This window comes from Coregonus lavaretus, assembly GCF_964263955.1.
Source record: "Coregonus lavaretus genome assembly, chromosome: 28".
NCBI lineage: Eukaryota > Metazoa > Chordata > Actinopteri > Salmoniformes > Salmonidae > Coregonus > Coregonus lavaretus.
This window is the reverse complement of record NC_140015.1, coordinates 19286279-19306949: the sequence shown is the minus strand read 5'-3', so window position 1 is coordinate 19306949 and position 20671 is coordinate 19286279. Positions and strand designations below refer to the sequence as shown.

The 20671-nt window shown below is 42.7% G+C and overlaps 1 protein-coding gene across 15 annotated transcripts in view; it reads right to left on the bottom strand.

The window, feature by feature from the left end:
• Positions 1–20671, bottom strand: part of LOC311103733 (RNA binding protein fox-1 homolog 2-like) — a 42711-nt gene that overhangs the window by 3314 nt on the left and 18726 nt on the right. For 2 of the 15 annotated variants that reach the window (XM_084145361.1, XM_084145356.1), the window contains 10 exons: positions 17073–17270; positions 16768–16941; positions 16302–16355; positions 15643–15735; positions 3512–3599; positions 3296–3352; positions 3012–3150; positions 2081–2126; positions 446–534; positions 92–167 (listed from right to left, as the gene is read on the bottom strand). In XM_084145361.1, the coding sequence (XP_084001487.1) occupies positions 92–167; positions 446–534; positions 2081–2126; positions 3012–3150; positions 3296–3352; positions 3512–3599; positions 15643–15735; positions 16302–16355; positions 16768–16941; positions 17073–17270 (1014 nt within the window). Of the gene's footprint in view, positions 1–28; positions 168–445; positions 535–1670; positions 1714–2080; positions 2127–3011; positions 3151–3295; positions 3353–3511; positions 3600–15642; positions 15736–16301; positions 16356–16767; positions 16942–17072; positions 17271–19325; positions 19886–20671 lie in introns of those variants that run through there. The other 13 variants (XM_084145359.1, XM_084145365.1, XM_084145358.1 and 10 more) reach the window with 10 other exon arrangements.

Below are 20671 nucleotides of genomic sequence, written 5' to 3'. Positions count from 1 at the left end.
TTTGCAAGAAGTAAATAAATACATTTACATAAAGTGAAGATAATTCAGTTTCCAGCCTGTTGTTGTAGTGTTGAGGTTGGGGTGCTCTTACCATGGCACCGACTCCATAGGCAGCAGCAGCAGGACCTAGAGCGTGGTAGGGATCTGTAGTGTACACTCGTCCATAACTGTCCCAGGGGAATACCAACACACGTCTTTTAGCTGCACATAGTTAGTGAGAATATAACACACACCTTGCACTAAATAGGCTGAGATATTACAATCACATAACAAAAGATTTGTAAGATCAAGTGTATCATAAATACCCACCAAAAAAACAGAACTGAATCATTTATACTGTGAGTCATAGCCTAGCATGTTATTGTGTAAAAGTCTGGTCACATTATTGCATTTCGAGGCTGCTGGTTTTGGATGCGAGTCCTCAGACGAACGTCCTTATTCTTACCTGTCACTGTAAGCGGCAGCGGCGGCAGCAGTTGCCCCGGTTACAGCAGCAGGCTGAGCAAAGCGATAGGCAGCGGCAGGATAGCCTCCCTGGGAGACAGAGGGACAAATGGAGGTTATCACCACAGTACAGCTGAGGTAGACAGGAGTTTTACTGAGGCAGAGTTGTGTAAGTGCAGAGTGAGTTAAAGAATCACACAGTACAACGACCAAGTTTAGAACATTTGTGGTTAAAGATTGAAGTATTAACAACAAATGAAAAAAACCAAAACAGTGGAGGTTGTTGACAATCGTCAATAACGCAGCATATGAAAGATTCTGAATTATAGAGAAAGATATAAGTAACATTTACACAAATCATCCATATTAACTTTGTGATCTCTCATACGTATATAATAGACAAAGAAAAAGGGGGAAAATAGAAATGACACACGCAAACACTCACAGTGTCACCTCCTGGCATTGAGACAGCATGCATGCCCCTATTCAACGCAAACCTATTTGAACACACCACTGCATTTGGACCTAATCATACAGAACACAACCCCCAGCATTCCCCTGGAAACCTGCAGTACAACTAGTGACAGGACATAGGCAGGGGGGAGGGGGGCTGAGGGGGAGAAGATAAGGGGGAGAGGGGAAAGGTAGGCCTATGTCTATAGTGCATGCAGACGTTGATCAGCATGCTTCAGTAATTGTAGCTCCAGACAGAGTCGAGACCGGGAAGGGGTTGGGGACAGGCTTTAGTAATAAGAAACCGTGTTCTCCTCATCTTTAATTTCAGCCCCACAGGGCACTGCTGCTACACAGATAGAGTATCTTCCAGCTCATCTCTGTACCTGTTCCAGCTATGGATGTTACTCAGCATAATGGCTGTGGTAACTTCCAATTATAAGAAATGGTGCTGGGAACAATGGTGTTTGTATGAAATAAGAGGCTCTCTGTCAGTGACTTAAAGGACAAATACAACTGCCGCCTTTCATGTTATCACTGCCAGCAGTCTAAATTTCAGAGACCAGGTTCTCCTTGAACAAACCGCCAAAAAACACACGCTGTTTAGTAGCTTAGTAACAAACCCCTTCCCCACAATCCACCTGTGCAGATGTCAGTGAGTTAGTAGGAAAATGAAAAAAGCAAGTTACCGTTTCAAAACAAAACAACATCAAAAGATCATAATCACCAGAGGGATAACACAAATGCACACTGTGTTTGGTAATTGACCCTACCTGAGGCAATCTGCTACTAATGACTGAGTCCTGAAACACTATTCTATAGAGAGAACAGAAACAGCCATTGTCAACCTGGACGCACGCACACTGGCAGACATGCGGCCTGACACAAGCGCACACAGAGCGGCCCGGCTACCCATGTTGGAACCCCGTGTTACAACACCAGACTACAACATCCTCTGTTACAGTCGGTCTGTCCTCTGGGGAAACTCAGACCCACTGGTGTGATTCCAAGCAGTGGTGGAATGGTAAAATAAAGAGTGTTACCCTTAGCATAATTCAATATAGGAGCTGTGTGCATGAAACAGTTGGTTTCTGTCACATTTGGGCAGTGCATTTACATATGCACATGCAGAAACGCACAGAGAGAAAGGAGAGAGAGTCGTGAGGAGTGGGAATATACTTACGTATAAGTCTGCAGCTCCATAAAACCCACCATCCTGATACACCACGCTGAGAGAGAAAGTCAGATAGGGGCAGATAGAGGAGATTGCAGGTGAAGAGAGGGCAGACAGAAAGAGAGGGATGGAGGGAGGAGAGAGGGAGGGACAAAGGAGGGAGGAACAGGAGAAGTGGAGATGGAAGGGTCGGTGTGTACAGTGAGATGGTACAAGACCAGAGTGGGAGGAATGAAAGCCAGTGTGGAGGAAAGTAAACAGTGAGATGATTGAGGGGAAAGGTGAACGCACAGAGAGAGAGAGATAGAAAAGTTATTTCACACACATGCAGCATGCAGAGGAAATACCACTTCCATTCTTTTGTTCCATTACTGCTGAACAAAGTGGTAATGATAAACATGACTGTACTATAGGGTACCATCCTCTAGCAGCATCCCCCAGGGAGAGGGAATGGAGGCCCATTTACATTGATGAGGAAAAGGTCATTGACAGACAGAGAGGACAAGTCAGCCAGTTGTTTGTTTGAAGTCAGGCAGTAGTGGATTAAATACGGAAGAGGCATTTCCTGCAGCACTAGTTTTTAAAATCCAGAATATCACAGCAGTTGCATCCCCATTAAGCAATTGGCAAAGCCCAGCAACATGCAACACAGTACAATTTCTCTGTGAGTCTATCTAGCGTAATTACTGGAACATAGAAAAATATGAAGAAAATGTGTCTGGTCTTTCTGTGCAGCGTGACGCACAGGATCAAATTAATGTTCTGCTCTGCATCAGAGGGAGCTTGTGTATGAGAGTCTTTACTACCAAATTAATGACATTACGCTTATTGGTATTTATAGTAAACTACTGAATTTACTGAAGGAATGTATAGAAATGTGTAAATATGTCATGTTAAGTGTGTCCTTTCAGAGGATGGATTCTGTAGTTGAATCTCTTACCCAGGGTAGGCAGGGAGGGCAGGCTGCGGCACTGCCGCACGCACGGCGCTGTACACTGGCCTCCCCCGGCCCCTAAGGTGGGCACCACGGAACGCAGCTGCCGTGGAGGCCGCCGCAGACGGGTAGGGGAACCCTGGAACTGAGGGAGAGGAAAGGAGAGAGAGAGAGAGAGAGAATGAACGTCCAACGCCTGGGGGGCACTATGAATTAGGAATGTGTAAATGAAGACAAGTGGATTTGGGTGAAATAAAGGGCATGTAATCTAAGAGGAAGACAAGGTTTACCTGCATAGAGCTCTGGTCCGTACATAGCCTGCACCATTGGGCTTAACTTCCACCCAGCTGAGAAGCAGAGAGGAGGCAGAAACAGGAGGGTTTCATATAGATAGGGGATACACAGGAAGATGGGTAGCTGTCTAACAGTTAGTTATTTAGCCAGTTTTATATTGAAGTGTTCTATGGATCGTAATGAGGCTAATGGAGTGGTTTGCATCTGGTTACCGTATGGCAGGGTGCTAAGGGCCTCTCCGTTGGGGTAAGGGCTGACCATCTTCTTATTGGTCATCACCCTGGCCGTGGCATTGTTAACCTGGGGAGTGGGAGGAGGGACAGTGAGCACAACGTTTGGCCTGCTCTATTCAAAGGAGGAAACACATATAAACACTGATATAAAGGTCAATCACACAAGTGGACCAATATTAGACATTTACAGTTGATAGCAATTCATAAATAAACAATACCTAAAAATGAATGTGTGAATAATACAATGGTAATAACACTCATGCTGTCTAAGAAGACCATCTTCATCATTTGCCAATAAAATAGTGATTGTGTGTCCACATACAGGGAGGCCATAGTTACAGTCTGCTCCCATTCACCATCACTGGATGATTCACATCAATATGGTGGTGGGTTTGATGCATCACATCGTTAATTCATCCCTGCCAGGCTGCCTCCTTCCTAGCCAGTTATACGACAGCTGACAACATCGGTTATGATGAACCAGTCTCTGCTCTCCCTTACGGTGTTTATGTGAGTGTGTGTGCGCGTGTGTACATCAGTGGGTGGAGGGTTGTTAGGGGGAATCTTAGTCATGCAATTAAAGTGTTCTGCCCAAGAGGAGTGTAATCGATGATTCATTGTTTCGAGACAACTAGCTACACTGAGGGCCAGTGGTTGTGCCCAGCAGTGAGAGGAGAGAGAGAGAGAGAGAGAGAGAGAGAGAGAGAGAGAGAGAGAGAGAGAGAGAGAGAGAGAGAGAGAGAGAGAGAGAGAGAGAGAGAGAGAGAGAGAGAGAGAGAGAGAGAGAGAGAGAGAGAGAGAGAGAGAGAGAGAGAGAGAGAGAGAGAGAGAGAGTGATCTATAGGTAAGAGAAGAAAAGAAGACAGATAAGGTGAAGGAGAAGAGCTGGGATACGTGGCACTGCAGGAGAATAATAATATGTGTTTGTAGTATGCAGGTGTGTGAACAAAGGCTGGCATTTCTGTCTAGTGCTGCACCCGGCTGTTGGAGGCCCAAGATGGCTGCTAGCTAGGCTAATACCCTCACTGAACTTCAAAGGGCCATATTAGGCTCCCTTAATCTTTATCCATCTCCTTTGATGGGATTCATGAGAATGACTGTTGTGCCGTGCAATTGCACAGTTTGAGTGTGACGTTGCGCCATGTCAAACTTTGTTGTGAGCTACTAATGACCTATCGGCCAATTGGAGAGCTCTATGTGATGAGGTTCCATTTAGAAGGCCATTATAGATTTAGCCGCCTTCAACACCCCGCTAGTCATACTCTTTATCACTGCAGCCCTCATTCAAATGGAAATTAGATTTACCTCATTTTCCTTCATTGCAAATGAGATGGTCAGCCTTGAGTAATTCAATTAGCTGACGTAATTGTCCCTGTGAGTGAAGACACTAAAATAAAACGAATAAATCAGCCTAATGAATCAGATTAATGCTGATAATCTTTTTATATCACAGCATTCATATCCGGGTCATTTATAAAGCTCTATTTTGGGTGTGATAACTGGGCAATGATCATTTCCTTATGTATATTTAGTGGTGTATGTCAATGCCAGGGGAGTTAATGCAATTTGATCAATCTCACGGAGAGGTAGACATGCAAATCAAACAGAGACCAAAGTGAGAAACACATCTGCATGGGTTAATAATAAACATTCAACCCCATCCATTCCATCCCACCCCTCAACTTAGGACACAAGCTCACAGCAGTCCAGCAGAACTAACAGAACTGGACCAAAGTAACCCAAACCGCCCCCAAATTAAACCAAACTTGTTGGGGTTTACCTAAAAAGAAATCAACATCAATACATAAAAGGGGGAGGGAGAGAAAGAGGGGTGCAAAAAACATTTGTTGGACAAAATTAATAATTTTATAACACAGAAATTATACGCAGCCAAATATGGGCGCATCACATGACCAAGAGTGAGAATAAAGAACCAAAAAATTAAATTCAGCCAATCAGCAAGCGTCGGATGCAGCATAGAGACCAATCAAAACAATCGCAGCACTCCCATATCAAACACATACAGAGACAGATGGGACAGGTAAGGAGTTCAGGAGAGGGATGCAGGTGAGAGAGAGAGACAGAGATACAGAGCCAGTCCACATACAGAAACAGGGAAACACAAAGATGGTGTAAGGAAGAGAGAGACATTGTCTACATAAGCAACAACAAAAATCAACAATTATTTTCTCAAAAACAAAAATAACAAATACCAAGGTGCGTCATTCAAAAAAAAAGCAATTAGATTCTGTGACCATTCTCCAAAAAATCTCCCTAAGTTGTATGTGGAGGGATAGAGGGACAGAGAGACAGAGCACCAAAGGATGGAGGGAAGAGAGAGAAGAACAATCCTCATACCCCAAAAAAGAGAAATCAAATAATACATGATACACTGCCAGGCATTATTACTGTGTCACAAACTAAGACCAGTACAGAAACTACTATACACACACAATTCAATAAAGGAAAACCAAAGAAGATAAAAGGACAGCAAAAGACAGACCAAAGGATAACCCAGTTAAAAACCCAATGTGTTTATATAAATCATTAGTTAAACCCCATATCTTTTCAGAAATGAGGCTACTCTACAAAGGAATTTACAGAACAGAATGAATCTCTGTGTGCTTTTAAATCCTTGTTGTTAATCCCATTAATATAGACTACTATACTCACTACAGAGTGGGGTGTTTTTGCTGTTATAAACTTGATTGAGTATTCTCTTAAAGTGCATTCCATAAGATTCCCTGCTACTGCTCGCAATTTTAACTTCAAAAATCCTCAAACTTTAAGAAGAGGACCAACACGATTAACACAGTTTCTCATTGTGAAGAGAAAATATGGACAGATGGATGAGCCATCTTTTCTAAACAATTACAATTTCACTTACTCCTGTGACAGATATATTTTTGACTGCTTTATGGACATACAGTGAGGGAAAAAAGTATTTGATCCCCTGCTGATTTTGTATGTTTGCCCACTGACAAAGAAATGATCAGTTTATAAATTTTAATGGTAGGTTTATTTGAACAGTGAGAGACAGAATAACAACAAACAAATCCAGAAAAACGCATGTCAAAAATGTTATAAATTGATTTGCATTTTAATGAGGGAAATCATTATTTGACCCCCTCTCAATCAGAAAGATTTCTGGCTCCCAGGTGTCTTTTATACAGGTAACGAGCTGAGATTAGGAGCACACTCTTAAGTGCTCCTAATCTCAGCTCGTTACCTGTATAAAAGACACCTGTCCACAGAAGCAATCAATCAATCAGATTCCAAACTCTCCACCATGGCCAAGACCAAAGAGCTCTCCAAGGATGTCAGGGACAAGATTGTAGACCTACACAAGGCTGGAATGGGCTACAAGACCATCGCCAAGCAGCTTGGTGAGAAGGTGACAACAGTTGGTGCGATTATTCGCAAATGGAAGAAACACAAAATAACTGTCAATCTCCCTCAGCCTGGGGCCCCATGCAAGATCTCACCTCGTGGAGTTGCAACGATCATGAGAACGGTGAGGAATCAGCCCAGAACTACACGGGAGGATCTTCTCAATGATCTCAAGGCAGCTAGGACCATAGTCAACAAGAAAACAATTGGTAACACACTACAGCGTGAAGGACTGAAATCCTGCAGTGCCCGCAAGGTCCCCCTGCTCAAGAAAGCACATATACAGTCCCGTCTGAAGTTTGCCAGTGAACATCTGAATGATTCAGAGGAGAACTGGGTGAAAGTGTTGTGGTCAGATGAGACCAAAATCGAGCTCTTTGGCATCAACTCAACTCGCCGTGTTTGGAGGAGGAGGAATGCTGCCTATGACCCCAAGAACACCATCCCCTCCGTCAAAGATGGAGGTGGAAACATTATGCTTTGGGGGTGTTTTTCTGCTAAGGGGACAGGACAACTTCACCGCATCAAAGGGACAATGGACGGGCCATGTACCGTCAAATCTTGGGTGAGAACCTCATTCCCTCAGCCAGGGCATTGAAAATGGGTCGTGGATGGGTATTCCAGCATGACAATGACCCAAAACACACGGCCAAGGCAACAAAGGAGTGGCTCAAGAAGAAGCACATTAAGGTCCTGGAGTGGCCTAGCCAGTCTCCAGACCTTAATCCCATAGAAAATCTGTGGGGGGAGCTGAAGGTTCGAGTTGCCAAACGTCAGCCTCGAAACCTTAATGACTTGGAGAAGATCTGCAAAGAGGAGTGGGACAAAATCCCTCCTGAGATGTGTGCAAACCTGGTGGCCAACTACAAGAAACGTCTGACCTCTGTGATTGCCAAAAAGGGTTTTGCAACCAAGTACTAAGTCATGTTTTGCAGAGGGGTGAAATACTTATTTCCCCCATTAAAATGCAAATCAATTTATAACATTTTTGACATGCGTTTTTCTGAATTTTTGTTGTTGTTATTCTGTCTCTCACTGTTCAAATATACCTACCATTAAAATTATAGACTGATCATGTCTTTGTCAGTGGGCAAACGTACAAAATCAGCAGGGGATCAAATACTTTTTTCCCTCACTGTAAAGCTTGTACCTTTTGTTAATGCAGAGGCGTAGCCAGAAATTGGTAGGTGGGCCTGCAGAAATTTTAATTGGCCAACAGGACCAATCCAATCTGATTGGGTGGACCTGGCAGGGCCTGGCTCCCCAGTGGGTAAGCCTGTGTCCACCCAAGCCCACAAATGCCTATGACCCTGTGTTAATGTTTCGGTTTCCATGAGTGATTCATCCTGAAGTTTCAAAATGCGAAATACATAAACATATACACTTTAGCACAGTATACTTTCATATTTAGAACATAGAAAAACACATAGAATTAGGAATTAGAATACTAGAATGGACATGAATCTTTTTATGATGGGACAAAAGCCATTTTGGTCAGGGAGTTGGTCAACCATGGTTTGCCAGTGCTGTGATAAGATCATGTAAAACAGGGATGGGCAACTGGCGGCCGCAGTCCCCCTTTTGAAGGCCCTCTGATATTTATTTGGGGGGGGGGAACTCAGTCGGGGTCTCAACTTACTGTTGTGAAGTAGAATAGTGGAATACACAAGGTGCAATTTCGAAATTTGGTTGTGCATCAACTGTTTTTATCTTGTTATGTCAGTCACTGATAGTCACTCAATTAGCCCATGTCAGCTAACATTTTTTAGATTGGTAAATTAGTCTAGCAGCCAGCTACCTAAACTTATAGTAATCAAGGTCGATTTAGAGCCCGGGGGGCACCCATTGATTTTGTTAGTCCTTCTCACTCAGATATATTAAAAACTGCAACATCTCTCTCCACCCTTTGGCAAAATGTGTAGAATTGCAGGAAATTAACTGTAAAACTGCTAATTGTCCTCTCCGCCTCAAGGCAAAATGAGTAGAATTGCACGTAATTAACTCTAAAACTTGAAAGAAATCATTACATTTGTTCTAAAATTTGAAAAATCTTCTTTCTGCCCCATGGCACATATTTTACAATGGCAGTAAACTAGCTTTAAAACAGCAACATTTTCTCTATGCCCCATGGCAAAATTTGTAGAACTGTAGAATTGCACGAAATTAACTCAAAAGCTTGGATCAACTGCAGCCCCTCATGATGAGTTGATTTTTTGTGGGCCCCACCATAGTTGCCCATCCCGGATGTAAAATAATTAATTTGAAGAATTGATCTGCACTGTATGTTTGTTAGCTAGCAAGCCAGCCAGTTTCAGAGGAATGTTTCCATAGGATAAAAAAAATTAACTGCCAATATGCCAACATTCCATTCGAACAATGCAGTCAATCCACAGCCATACACTGGCTGAAATTAGTTGATGATAGGATTTAGACAAGTTGTAAATGCAATAAATACTGATATTATATCATATAATAGCACTCAACTTCCCATGAAAACAAAATGTTTGCCATGTAATATAATATAAATAATATAATATGCCATTTAGCAGACGCTTTTATCCAAAGCGACTTACAGTCATGCGTGCATAAATTTTTTGTGTATGGGTGGTCCCGGGGATCGAACCCACTACCTTGGCGTTACAAGCGCCGTGCTCTACCAGCTAAGCTACAGAGGACTACATGTATGGTTTACATATATTTTAGAGGCTATTTATACAGAAAATTGCTATATACCTTTAAAAACAGTATTTATAATTATATCACAATATTTTAGGTTGACAATAATTTGATTACACAATTTCTGATTTATCACATACCTTACTTTAACTTTTCTGCATAAGTAAAATCTGGATTATGCCACTACAGCCATTAATTCCAATTAGACTGGTTTGGATTTCTCCCTGACCAATTTAGCTGCAATTTTAACCCCATTCTGGAACTTTGAGGGCTTATGAAATAGCCCCTCTAGTAATTGAATAAGATCTCTATGGAAAAACACACCATGTTGTAGGAAGCAATGCAGTGATCTAAACATGTCCTCCACCACCAGAGTGAGAATTACCATTCTAGCATTCTAATTCTATGCAAAAATTGTCACCCCAACACTTTTCAACAGTGAATCTTACGGCTTGCACAAACTGAGATGGATTTCATTCTACTGCCACTCCATTTTGGACTATGTGCAAGTACAAGTTCAACTTGATTGGATTGATTAATTATTGTACTTTCCCATCAGCATAACTGATGGGTCATGTTTGAAAATGGTAACTGTAATTTCTGTGCTACTTTCTATGTTTGCCTGAAAGCAGACAAGCCACATGTTGTGCATTAGGATTTAAAGCTTCAATATGTAACTTTTTGGGTGACCCGACCAAATTCACATAGAAATTCTCATTGAAAGCAAGTCTAAGAAGCGGTAGATCTTTTCCATGTACGCTATTTCTATGCTTCCCGTTCTTCAGTTTAGTTTGAGTCTTTAACTTTCAGTTTTGTACACCAGCTTCAAACAGCTGAAAATACAATATATTTTCGTTATTGAAAATATATTTCACAGCGGTTTAGATGGTACAATGATTCTCCACACTATAGATCGCTTGTTTGTCACATAAACTGAAATTAGGCTAACTATTAGAATTTTTGCAACCAGAAAATGGCAAAGCGATTTCGGGATATTGCACATTTACACTTGACATAGGCCCTCCCATGAATCTGAAACCCACCCAACACTGGTGACAAAGAAAAGTTACTCAAAATATTTATTTTCCCCTTAACTAACATTGACTGAAGCAGCTGAAGGGGATGATAACACAATTGAACAGGAGCCTCCCAGAGAGCCATGGGTTATTGTCATTACTGGTGATTACAATTAATTAGGAAAAATATACATACAATGAAGAATTAATCAAATGGGTTCTGGTCAGCCATGTCATTGCAAAGAGGAGGATGATTAAACTTGGACATTCCCGGGGAGGTGTTAATGAGAGGAGAGGAGGGGAGGGGGAGGGTGTGGGGTGGATCCATTATTATTACTAGTTGGACCAGGCTGTCAATGGGCTGTGTGTCTGTGTCTGTCTGTGTGTCTGTGTCTGTCGGTGTGTGTGTGTGTGTGTGTGTGTGTGTGCCTCATCACTGCTACCTTCCCTATCAATACAGGCCCCATCATAACAGGGACTTATCCTCTGGATAGCTGGGAGATCAGAACAATGCTATGCTGTAGCTAGGCTACCATACATTGGATTGATTTGTAATATACAATACAAAGATGCTGTGGACATAACTAAAGCATGCAACTACTGTATGTCTTGCTCCCAGCATCTACTACCACTAAGCTAATTGACAGATTTGAACTAGCCAAATTAACGGTTTCTTTAGAAATATTCAAAACAATGTGTGATTTTGTGTCTATTGGCTTTTTCAAGGGTGGGGTGGGGGTCAGATCAGCGATTATGTCATTTATACACAACTTACCGTTGCCGAAGAAACAGCGTGAGGACACGCGAGTGGTTACCGTGGAGACTGACAACACACATAGAAGTCATCAGGGAAACAGAAAAAATATAATAACAAATAAATAAACCAACAAACAACCCAATAAATTAAAAGAAAAATCCCCCCAATGTGAAATAAAAATGGGGATAACAGTTGAAAGCAGTGAGAGTTTTTGAGAGAAAGAGAGAAAGTGAGAGAGAAATCATCTAAAATGAGTTTCTGCTCAATGCATGAGCATCTTTCCATTTACTTGTGAAGAGAGAGATCGACGGACTGGAGGGGTGCTTCTTTCAACTTATGCAAATTATAGTGGTCATAAGAGAGGAGTAAGAGACACAAAAACCAGGTCGACCACTTTCGTATTAAGAGATTGGCTTAATTGCGTCTGAAAATAGGTCTCCCACGGTCAAGAGTGACAGTATAAATACTTAAGTGAAATGTAGCGTAAAATGATTCTTAGTAAAAGGCGACGTGGGCAGGATTCATATTTTGATCTGCAGAGGGGGGTAATTGTATAAAAAAAATTACTTTGGAACATTTAGCTCCACCATGAATAACAACAAAATAACTAGAAAAAAAGAGAGGATGGGGGTAAGGGACTAAAGAAATATAACACGTGAAAAGAAATACAATGAGAGGTATTACACACACAGGGGCACGTAGACAAGACAAGAGGGTGAGGACCAGGGAGTGTCACACAGAGAAACACATAACAGTGGAGAAACAAAGGAAGACAAACTCGACTGGCATGGACAGAATGGGAGAGTGAAAGAGAGAGAGAGAGAGAGAGAGAGAGAGAGAGAGAGAGAGAGAGAGAGATGGAGCAGCCTGTGGTCTGGGAGAAAGAGAGAGGAGTGGAAAGGGAACAGTTCATACTCCCTGTCCCCTTTCCTTTTGCCCTGCTCTCACATCAACACACACACACACACACACATACATACAACCACACCAATCCATTCACAGGTTCACCCCTTTTTCTCTGTCAATCATGCAAAGTATCTGAAACAAACAACAACCATGACTAAATCCAAAGCTAAGCCCAGTTGATCACAAACAGCCCATTTATAGCAGTAATACACTTCTGGGGCGCAGAGTGATCGCAGCCTTCTTTTGATTTGAGCCAATTCACATCTAAAGCTCAATTAAAAGACCTGGTGTTGAAAAAGGATTCAAATCAATGCCAGGATAAAATGTCAAGTCTGATTGGTTTTCTTGAAAAACATGACCCTTTTCTTTAAAAGACTGACAAAACGTATTCAAATGGAGGCTGTGAGCGGTTTGCCACCCGCAGTAGTGTAGCGTACATCTATCACTGATTGAGAACGGATCAGCCATGCAGGATCAGATGAACAGCACCAGTAAGTCAGTACTTATCACGCTCATTTCTCTCTTTAGTCTGAGACTCAGGCTCATGCAGTGGTGATATGGTTGGTCTCGGAGTGAGGAGCTCTCCTCTCTACGACCCTGTGTCTGATGAGATGCATGCAGACTCAAGAGCACCAGGGGACGAGACGTCGCTCGTTCTCATTATTACCACTACTGGGGTGATAGTCTACACCTTCACATTCTACTGCATCTAATGTCTGTCTAAAACTCTGCGCCACGGAATAATCACTTCCCATCACACCAACACGTCAACAAGAGCGGCATGCTTCAGGGTGAGAGAGACACCTACACGTTCAATACACATTTACTACTACAGTACTTCAGGGTGGGAAATGTGGTGTGACAGCACAATGAAAATACTTAAAGGGCTTTATCCGTCAAATGTCGGGGTATCCCACAGTCAAATGTCTTAAATGTCACTTTCAAAACATCAGTGTGATGAGTTGCTTGATGGCATATAATTGTCACTGCCTGGAAATTGATTAAATGTCTATGGGGTGTGATGTCAATGTCTTTAGTTAGAGTGCTTTTTGTGGAATACCCTTTGATATGAGGAGGACACACACAAACACAGACTGATGGAGGAGATGCATGGTGTGTGCATACTTAGACACAGAGTAGTGGAGTGGAGACACAAACAGCAGGAAGACTAGTGAATTGGACCACTTACATGGGTACATTGGACGCGCACAGGAAACTGACTTCTTCAAAGCGCAGAGTTTTATTCCAGACAAAAAGAAGTACACTTCGATGTAATAGAATAGGTCACTGCAGAGATCAATACTACACTCTATGTAGAACCAATAGCCATGCACACTTAGGATTCCAAACTAACTAGCTAGGAGAAAAATCACTACAGATTCCCATGCACTGACAGACTTCAGTCAACAACATGAAATAAATCCTTTAATCCAATCAACAACTATTGCCTTGTTTTGTTTTATGGATAGACAGACCTTCATAAAAGTAGCAAGGCATTTTCAACTTTCAGAACACGTCATGCTAAACAACCAAAAGTCCACATCACTATCACCAAAATCATCTAAAAGTCTTAACAAAATAGCCAATATAAAAGACATGCAAGAAATCAGACTGTCCACACTAGTGCCGCAGTGACAGCCCATGTTAGAACACCATAGTATTATCATGCACACATACTTCCAATAAATCCCATGCAAAAGGATAGCAAACAGATAATATTCACACTCCTGATTTCAAAAACAATCTGGTAAAATACTACCATGGTATATCTTTCAGAGTTTCCTAAGCAAAACAAGGTGTAATCTAATCCTAGCCTAGTACGGGGGCAACTAAAACTGACCATTCCCCATTCCAACAACTAAACATTCCCTATGTCAGAACATTGCCTCTAAGCTTAGCCAGTTTTTAATTAGTATCTTCACATTTGTTAGAATAAAGGCCATTGTTTAAAAAAAAATCTGAAATTGTATGACCAATGACTAAGCTAGGGTTGCAAACAACTTAATATGCCATTTAACTTCTAGGAGAAAGAAGAACCGTCACATTGCATTGCCTCAAAAGGAATGCTGGGCTTTTCCTTCGGTGTTGAATGAGCATATAAATCCAGAACAACCTTTATTTGCCCTTAGTCTGTACGGCTGTTCTAACCCATGCACTAGTCAAACAGACAAACCTGATGACACACACTCCTGTTGACCCATGCAGTTTACAAAGGACTGGCCACAGCGTCAGATAATACAACTACTGTCACACATGCAGCAATGATAAAAGGTGAAGAGGAGTGAGAGAAACTGCCCTACAATTAAAGTGATAAAGATCATGCATGAAACAAGAAGATACTACAAAGACTACAGAGACAGAGGTTACAGAACTACCAGGGCCAAACAAATAGGTTGTTGATTTATATAAGTTTAACTGATGCAGGTTTTCATTGGGCTCCATCAGTATCCATTCAACTTGCTGATTGACTGAAGGTGAAGTTTAGGGCTTATAGACCATTGGATGCAGGTGTCATTCAGAACCAGATGTTGGAGAGTTGCAGATGAATCCCAGGCGGGACCAGCCATCACCATCATGCAGGACACAACTACCACAGTAAACCACAGCAAGGAGGCAGGAGCCCATGCAGAATTGTGATTGGCTAAGAACCTGGCTTATAATAGATCTGCTCCAGAGATGGGTAGGATAGCACTGGCACGCAAACTGACAATATTTCAAAGAAAAACATGCATCTTCTCAGCTTCTCCCCAACCCTGAAACAATCACATACGAGCCACACTTTCATTAAAAATAGAATTGTGAAAGGAGGGAGTTTAATATCAAATATATGCCGTAGTTTTTTTACAGATGGAGAGTAGAGGAGTGCATGCATTGTGCTGCATGCTGGAGGCCAGGCGCCATAAGCTTGTCACAACCACTTTGCAGCACGGGAAAAAAAGGAACATTCTAGATTAGGGACTAAGATATGAGCAACCCGGCTACAATCGGCCATGCATCATCGTCTCATCATGTTCTCCTAATGTCCCGCGGTTCCAGCAACAGAGAAAGATGATTTAGATTGTATTTTGAAATCAAAGGCAGTGGAAGCTATAATAAGAAATAAGAAATGGTGCAAGACAGAACCGAGACCTAAACGATGCAGAGAGGAAACTTCCCAGCATGCCTTGAGGTGTCCCAACTCTCCCCACGCCCCAAATGAACCAGGGAACAAGACAACCCCCCCCAAAAAAATTTAACGGCAGCAAACTATCTGGGGGTACCAGCAGAGACCACATCAGAGCATGTCAGTGTAAAAGGATGGCAGCTAGCGGAATCAGTGTACAGGCAGAGGAACAATGGCAGTAGGAGGAGATGGGTTAAATTACCTCTATCTTGCGACCTTCCACTAGCGTGCCGTGAAGCCTTTCCCGGGCTTTCTCCGCATCGGCGCTGGTCTCAAACGTGACAAAGCCAAAGCCCTGGGGTAGACAGACAGAGGGGAAAGAGGAACACCACAAAGACACCGTAAGGAGAGAGGTGGAAGAAACATACTGGTTGTTTTATAGAAAATCAAAGTTAGCTAGTTTCACTCATTTCATTACACATTTACTGAACGGGTATCCAGTTGTAATCACTGGTTTATACAGTTGTTTGTTCTAGAACTGATACGGTGGTTACTGATTAGTGAAGGGTTGGGCAAATGGAATTTTGAAATTCAACGGAGGGCCGCACAGATTTTCTTGTGACCAATTTGCTTGTCAAAATCAATTTCAGGCCAGAAAAAGGGCAGTTATTACAAAATATATAGGTCCATTATAATTTCGACATACTTTCAATCTAGTTTTAGACGTTCAACAGCGGCCTGGAGTGTTCTTTTTACCCATAATACTACCCTGTTGTTTATACTATCAGTGCAGGTCAGTAAGACACAGTGCAGTGTAGAAAATGTATCATTTAGACACAGTCCTGTAAAGTTACATTTGACTTTTTCATCATAATAATTTCCCCAGTGGTGGGACTGAGGACATGTTACCATCTCACTCACCTTTGAGCCCCTCTCATTGAAAATGATCTCAACATCAATAATCTTCCCAAATTGCTGAAAATCAACAAACACAAGAAATTAGGATACAAACCAAAATTGCATTATGTACTCTGTGTAATTAATTGACAATCAGGGTTGAACTAAACCTGCAGCACACTAGGAGGCAGTATTGGACCAAAATAAACTCAATCAAATTGCACCTACCTTCTATTGTCTCCATTTCTATCCCTTTAATACGTTACTACATGCCTTCCTTTCCTCACTCATTCACTAACTACTGACTACCTCTCTATGGCTCTCATGGCCCTGTAATAGAGCAAATCTAAGGATATGAGAGTTCCTCCCTTTGTGACTGTCTGGCCCTTTGTTCTTCTCAACACCCAGTCTGACACCAACCATCAATTAAACAACAGAAGGGATTTACTCCTCATCTCAAAGGGCAACAAGGATGTTCCCAGATTCTTACCCCAAACATCTGCCTGAGGTCAGGGTCTCGGAAGCGGAAGGGGATGTTGGAGACGTGAAGTCGTTTTGGGGTTCCTTTGGCCTCTGAGGCGTCAGCCCCGGATACTCCTCCTGCTAATTCTACTGCCAAGCACTGCCCCACTCCATCTACCTGTCCTGGGGACACCTCTGTCTGCTGGGGGAGAGAGGAGAGAGAGAGAGAGAGAAAGAGAGAGGCTGATAAATGGAATGAACCGAGTACTCTCGAGCATTGTCGGGACAAATGCAGAGAGTGAGCCTAACAACAAAACCAACCATAACACTCACCGGGGTGGGTAAGATGTTGGGAGTGGTGGCTGAGCCATTTGTTCCAGCCCCTGAATCCGATGGCCCCTGCCCACCTGCACCAAACAAAGCACCGCCAAACTCTGTCCCCAGGCCGTTCTGCGGAGGGGGTGGTGGAGGGAACGCTGAGAAGGGCGGGGGCACCAGCCCCTCCTGGCCCCCCGTTGAATCTTGAGAACCCTGAAGGAGAGGAGAAGACAGGGTTAATACTGGTAGGCATGACTGTACTGTACCGTTCAGATGGGGGCAGGGAGAGAGACTAGAACGAGGGTTAAAAACACAGCTTAAATTTCACCCACCCTCCTACTCCGTCTCTCTCTCCATATCTCTGACAGCAGAGCGTTTCAGTCAGCCTACCATGAAATATTCACTGCAACCACATCTATTATTGACAGTCACAAAATCTGATCCACACACACTGCTACACAAACATGCTCACTATCCATGTACACGCATATCCAGACAATATTTACAATGTTTTTTTGCCTGTTATACCCTGTGAAAACAGATACTGCTATCCTATTTAGTTACACTTGATATGAATTCATATCATAAGCAGTTGGGAGACAGCTCCAGGCCATTGCCACAGCACTGTTACTATGCGGTCTTCATGATAAGCACGGTAATGGATTGTAGCGCTGGCCGGTCACGATTTAAAAAAAGGTGTCAGTTATGTGTTTTGGTATGGTGACACTGTGATATAGCACTCTTCAGTCACACACTCAAGGACATCCTGTAATAACTTCAAAAACACCCCAACTGTGCTCATAAAGAGCTCAGTAAAAGCCTGTAGGGAGGCAGGAGTGGGGGGGAGAGAAGCGCCATTTTGTTTCGGGCCATGAAACTGCTTCGTGGCCTTCCCGGCATGATGACAGCATCCAATACCATTAAAACAGGCCAGTCAGTCAGTCAGCCAGCCAGGCCTAGGCGAGGTGACACCCAGGCTCCAGACAGCCTTTTTAATTACCAGGGAAACTAAGTTGCGGTGCAGTAAAGCAAATGAGGATTCACTAATCCCAGAGACTGCAGACTTCTCATCTTGAAACGACAGTGGAAAGAACCGTCCCAGCTACTGTTAAATCCCCTTTACTAGATAAGGAGGAGTGAGCTTTCGGTTCTGTGCCTCCAAGATAACGAGTGCAACAAAAGTAGGTTTAATTCAGAACAGGGTGGAAAAACTGTTCTACTCCTATATTCCACCAGCCACTTCTTATATATTCCAGTTCATATTAATCGCTTATGAGGCTGATTGCATACTGCATTCATTGCAATGCCAATAACTTAATTAATAACAATAGCACAAACGCCACAATCCTGCATAAAACGGGGAGGATGGTTAAATAAAGGAGGATTCCAAATAGGTTAAATGTAGGGAATTAAAGACCCCTTCCTCCTGTAAAGACATGTCATCCATAAACATGCACAAGCCTGTAACAAGCCAGTAAAGGGTGCTTCTCATAGTCTGAGTCACAGGGACCAAATCCAAATCTGTGTTGGAGGCTCAGAGGATGGGGGTGGGGTGGAAGAGTAGTGGGTGTTTCTAACAGTACAGTATCTCGATCATGTGAGTACTGGAATGGATATTTAGGCTACTCACTGGTATCCACTGATGGATGGACAAAGCTAAAAAAATTAAAATAAATAAAGAGAGAAGGTACTGGCTGGGGCCTGGTAGCACTCAACACATTTGTCAACTGGACATTCCTGCCACACTGACTGAGAGGTAACAGTAACACTGCCCTAAACGGCAGTATCTCACACACAGAGCAGGAGAGGAGGGAGAGAGAGTCAAAGAGAAAGGAGGGAGACGGTATTATAAAAGGGAGTCATGCTGTGTTGCAAAAAGGAAAGGATAAAATAATATCTGGAAAAACATTGTATTAAAAACTGAAACTGAATTATCAAATTGTTTACACATTTCAGGAGACAGAGGGGGTTGTACAGTCAATTGTATAATATTTCACAAATATGTATATCTGTATACAATACAGCATATCATAACTCACTAGTAAGCCACTAGGTGATGTTCAAAAGCAATGCAGGAATTAATATAAAATAGTCTAAGCATAACAAATCTCATTTGACCACTAGGTACCCTTTCAATATAACTTCAGAATTACTCTTCTGCATAAACGTATATAACACAATATTAAATGCACCATCTGAATTACAACAGGCTAAACTCTGCATCCCTCTTTCTCTTCACGCACGGCGGCGGTAGTACAGAAGTGTTACCTGAGACACCATAGGTTTTTCCATACACCAAGAGGACCGGGGGAAGAAAGAGGGCTTGCAATGTGGGTCAAAATATTCAGCGAACCTTGCGAGAGTGCATGTGTTAAAATGTGTGCAGTGATTGCAGCGTAATAAAATAATTATAATTAAATTGCACAGGAGACAGTCAGTGAAGAGCGTTAGTAGACTACAGTAATCTCTTTAACCAGTTAGTTAGTCTAATCCCAATCCGTTTATCATGGCAGAATAACTGAATGACCACTATTAATTTCCAGCCTACTGTGACGCATTGCTTTTCATTAAATATGCCGCCTCTTTCCCCCTTTCTCTCCAATGCAGTAGTACGCTCCTCTTCCTTTTTCTGCAGCTGGAGAAGTAGATATGCTTTCCCTCTCCTTTTTCCTCTCCTTCTTCGCCCTCCCCTTCTTTCTCCCTCCTCGCTTGATGAAATCCAGACGAGGGTTTCTACCTCTGCCCCCCCAAGTCAGTCAAAGCCACCGCCGCTACGAAACGTGACCCATGGATCCCAAGAGCCAGTCAAGCATAGCGCTGTAGCCGCCTCCCATCTCCATGTAAGGGCGCCTATGTGCTGAAACCCTGTCACTCCTTCAGGGTTGTCAACCAATGAAAATCACAACACATTATATACAGCCTATCCCTCCACGGTACATTAACAGCTAATTGGCTTAAACCCTACAGGTACCACAAGCAAAATAACACATGGCAATTCATTTAAGGGTAACAGAGCATTGGACTCTTAACAAAATAGTTGGTCAGTTTCTAAAGGTCCGGCGGTAGTATAGGCTATTGTATTCACTGACTCACTCAATATTACATAAATGTATCAAATAGATCAGAGGTTGTTGTTGGCCATGAAGGATGGGACCATGCAAGGCCAGTTGGATGTTCAGTCATACCACACTCTGATTCTGAAAGCCTGGCTGGACCAGTCTCACAGGACACCTTTAAAGACTTCCCTCAGCAGCCTCTCCATTATATACTCCTACAGACTGCACAACGTGAGCCATGTCTACTACGGCTCCAACACCATGGTGGCCATACACAGTCCCAAAACTCTGAAAGATGTCTGGTATGGTATGGTGGAGGAGCAAACCTCATCCCTGACACTTAACCTTTGCAAAGTTCACTGACATGACTCTCCTCATCCTTCAGTCTCTCTTTGAAACGCTGCTCTAATCAACCCAGCAGCCTAAGACATAGTCCCCTGTAGCTCAGTTGGTAGAGCATGGCGCTTACAACGCCAGGGTTGTGGGTTCGTTTCCCACGGGGGGCCAGTATGAAAATGTATGCACTCACTAACTGTAAGTCACTCTGGATAAGAGCGT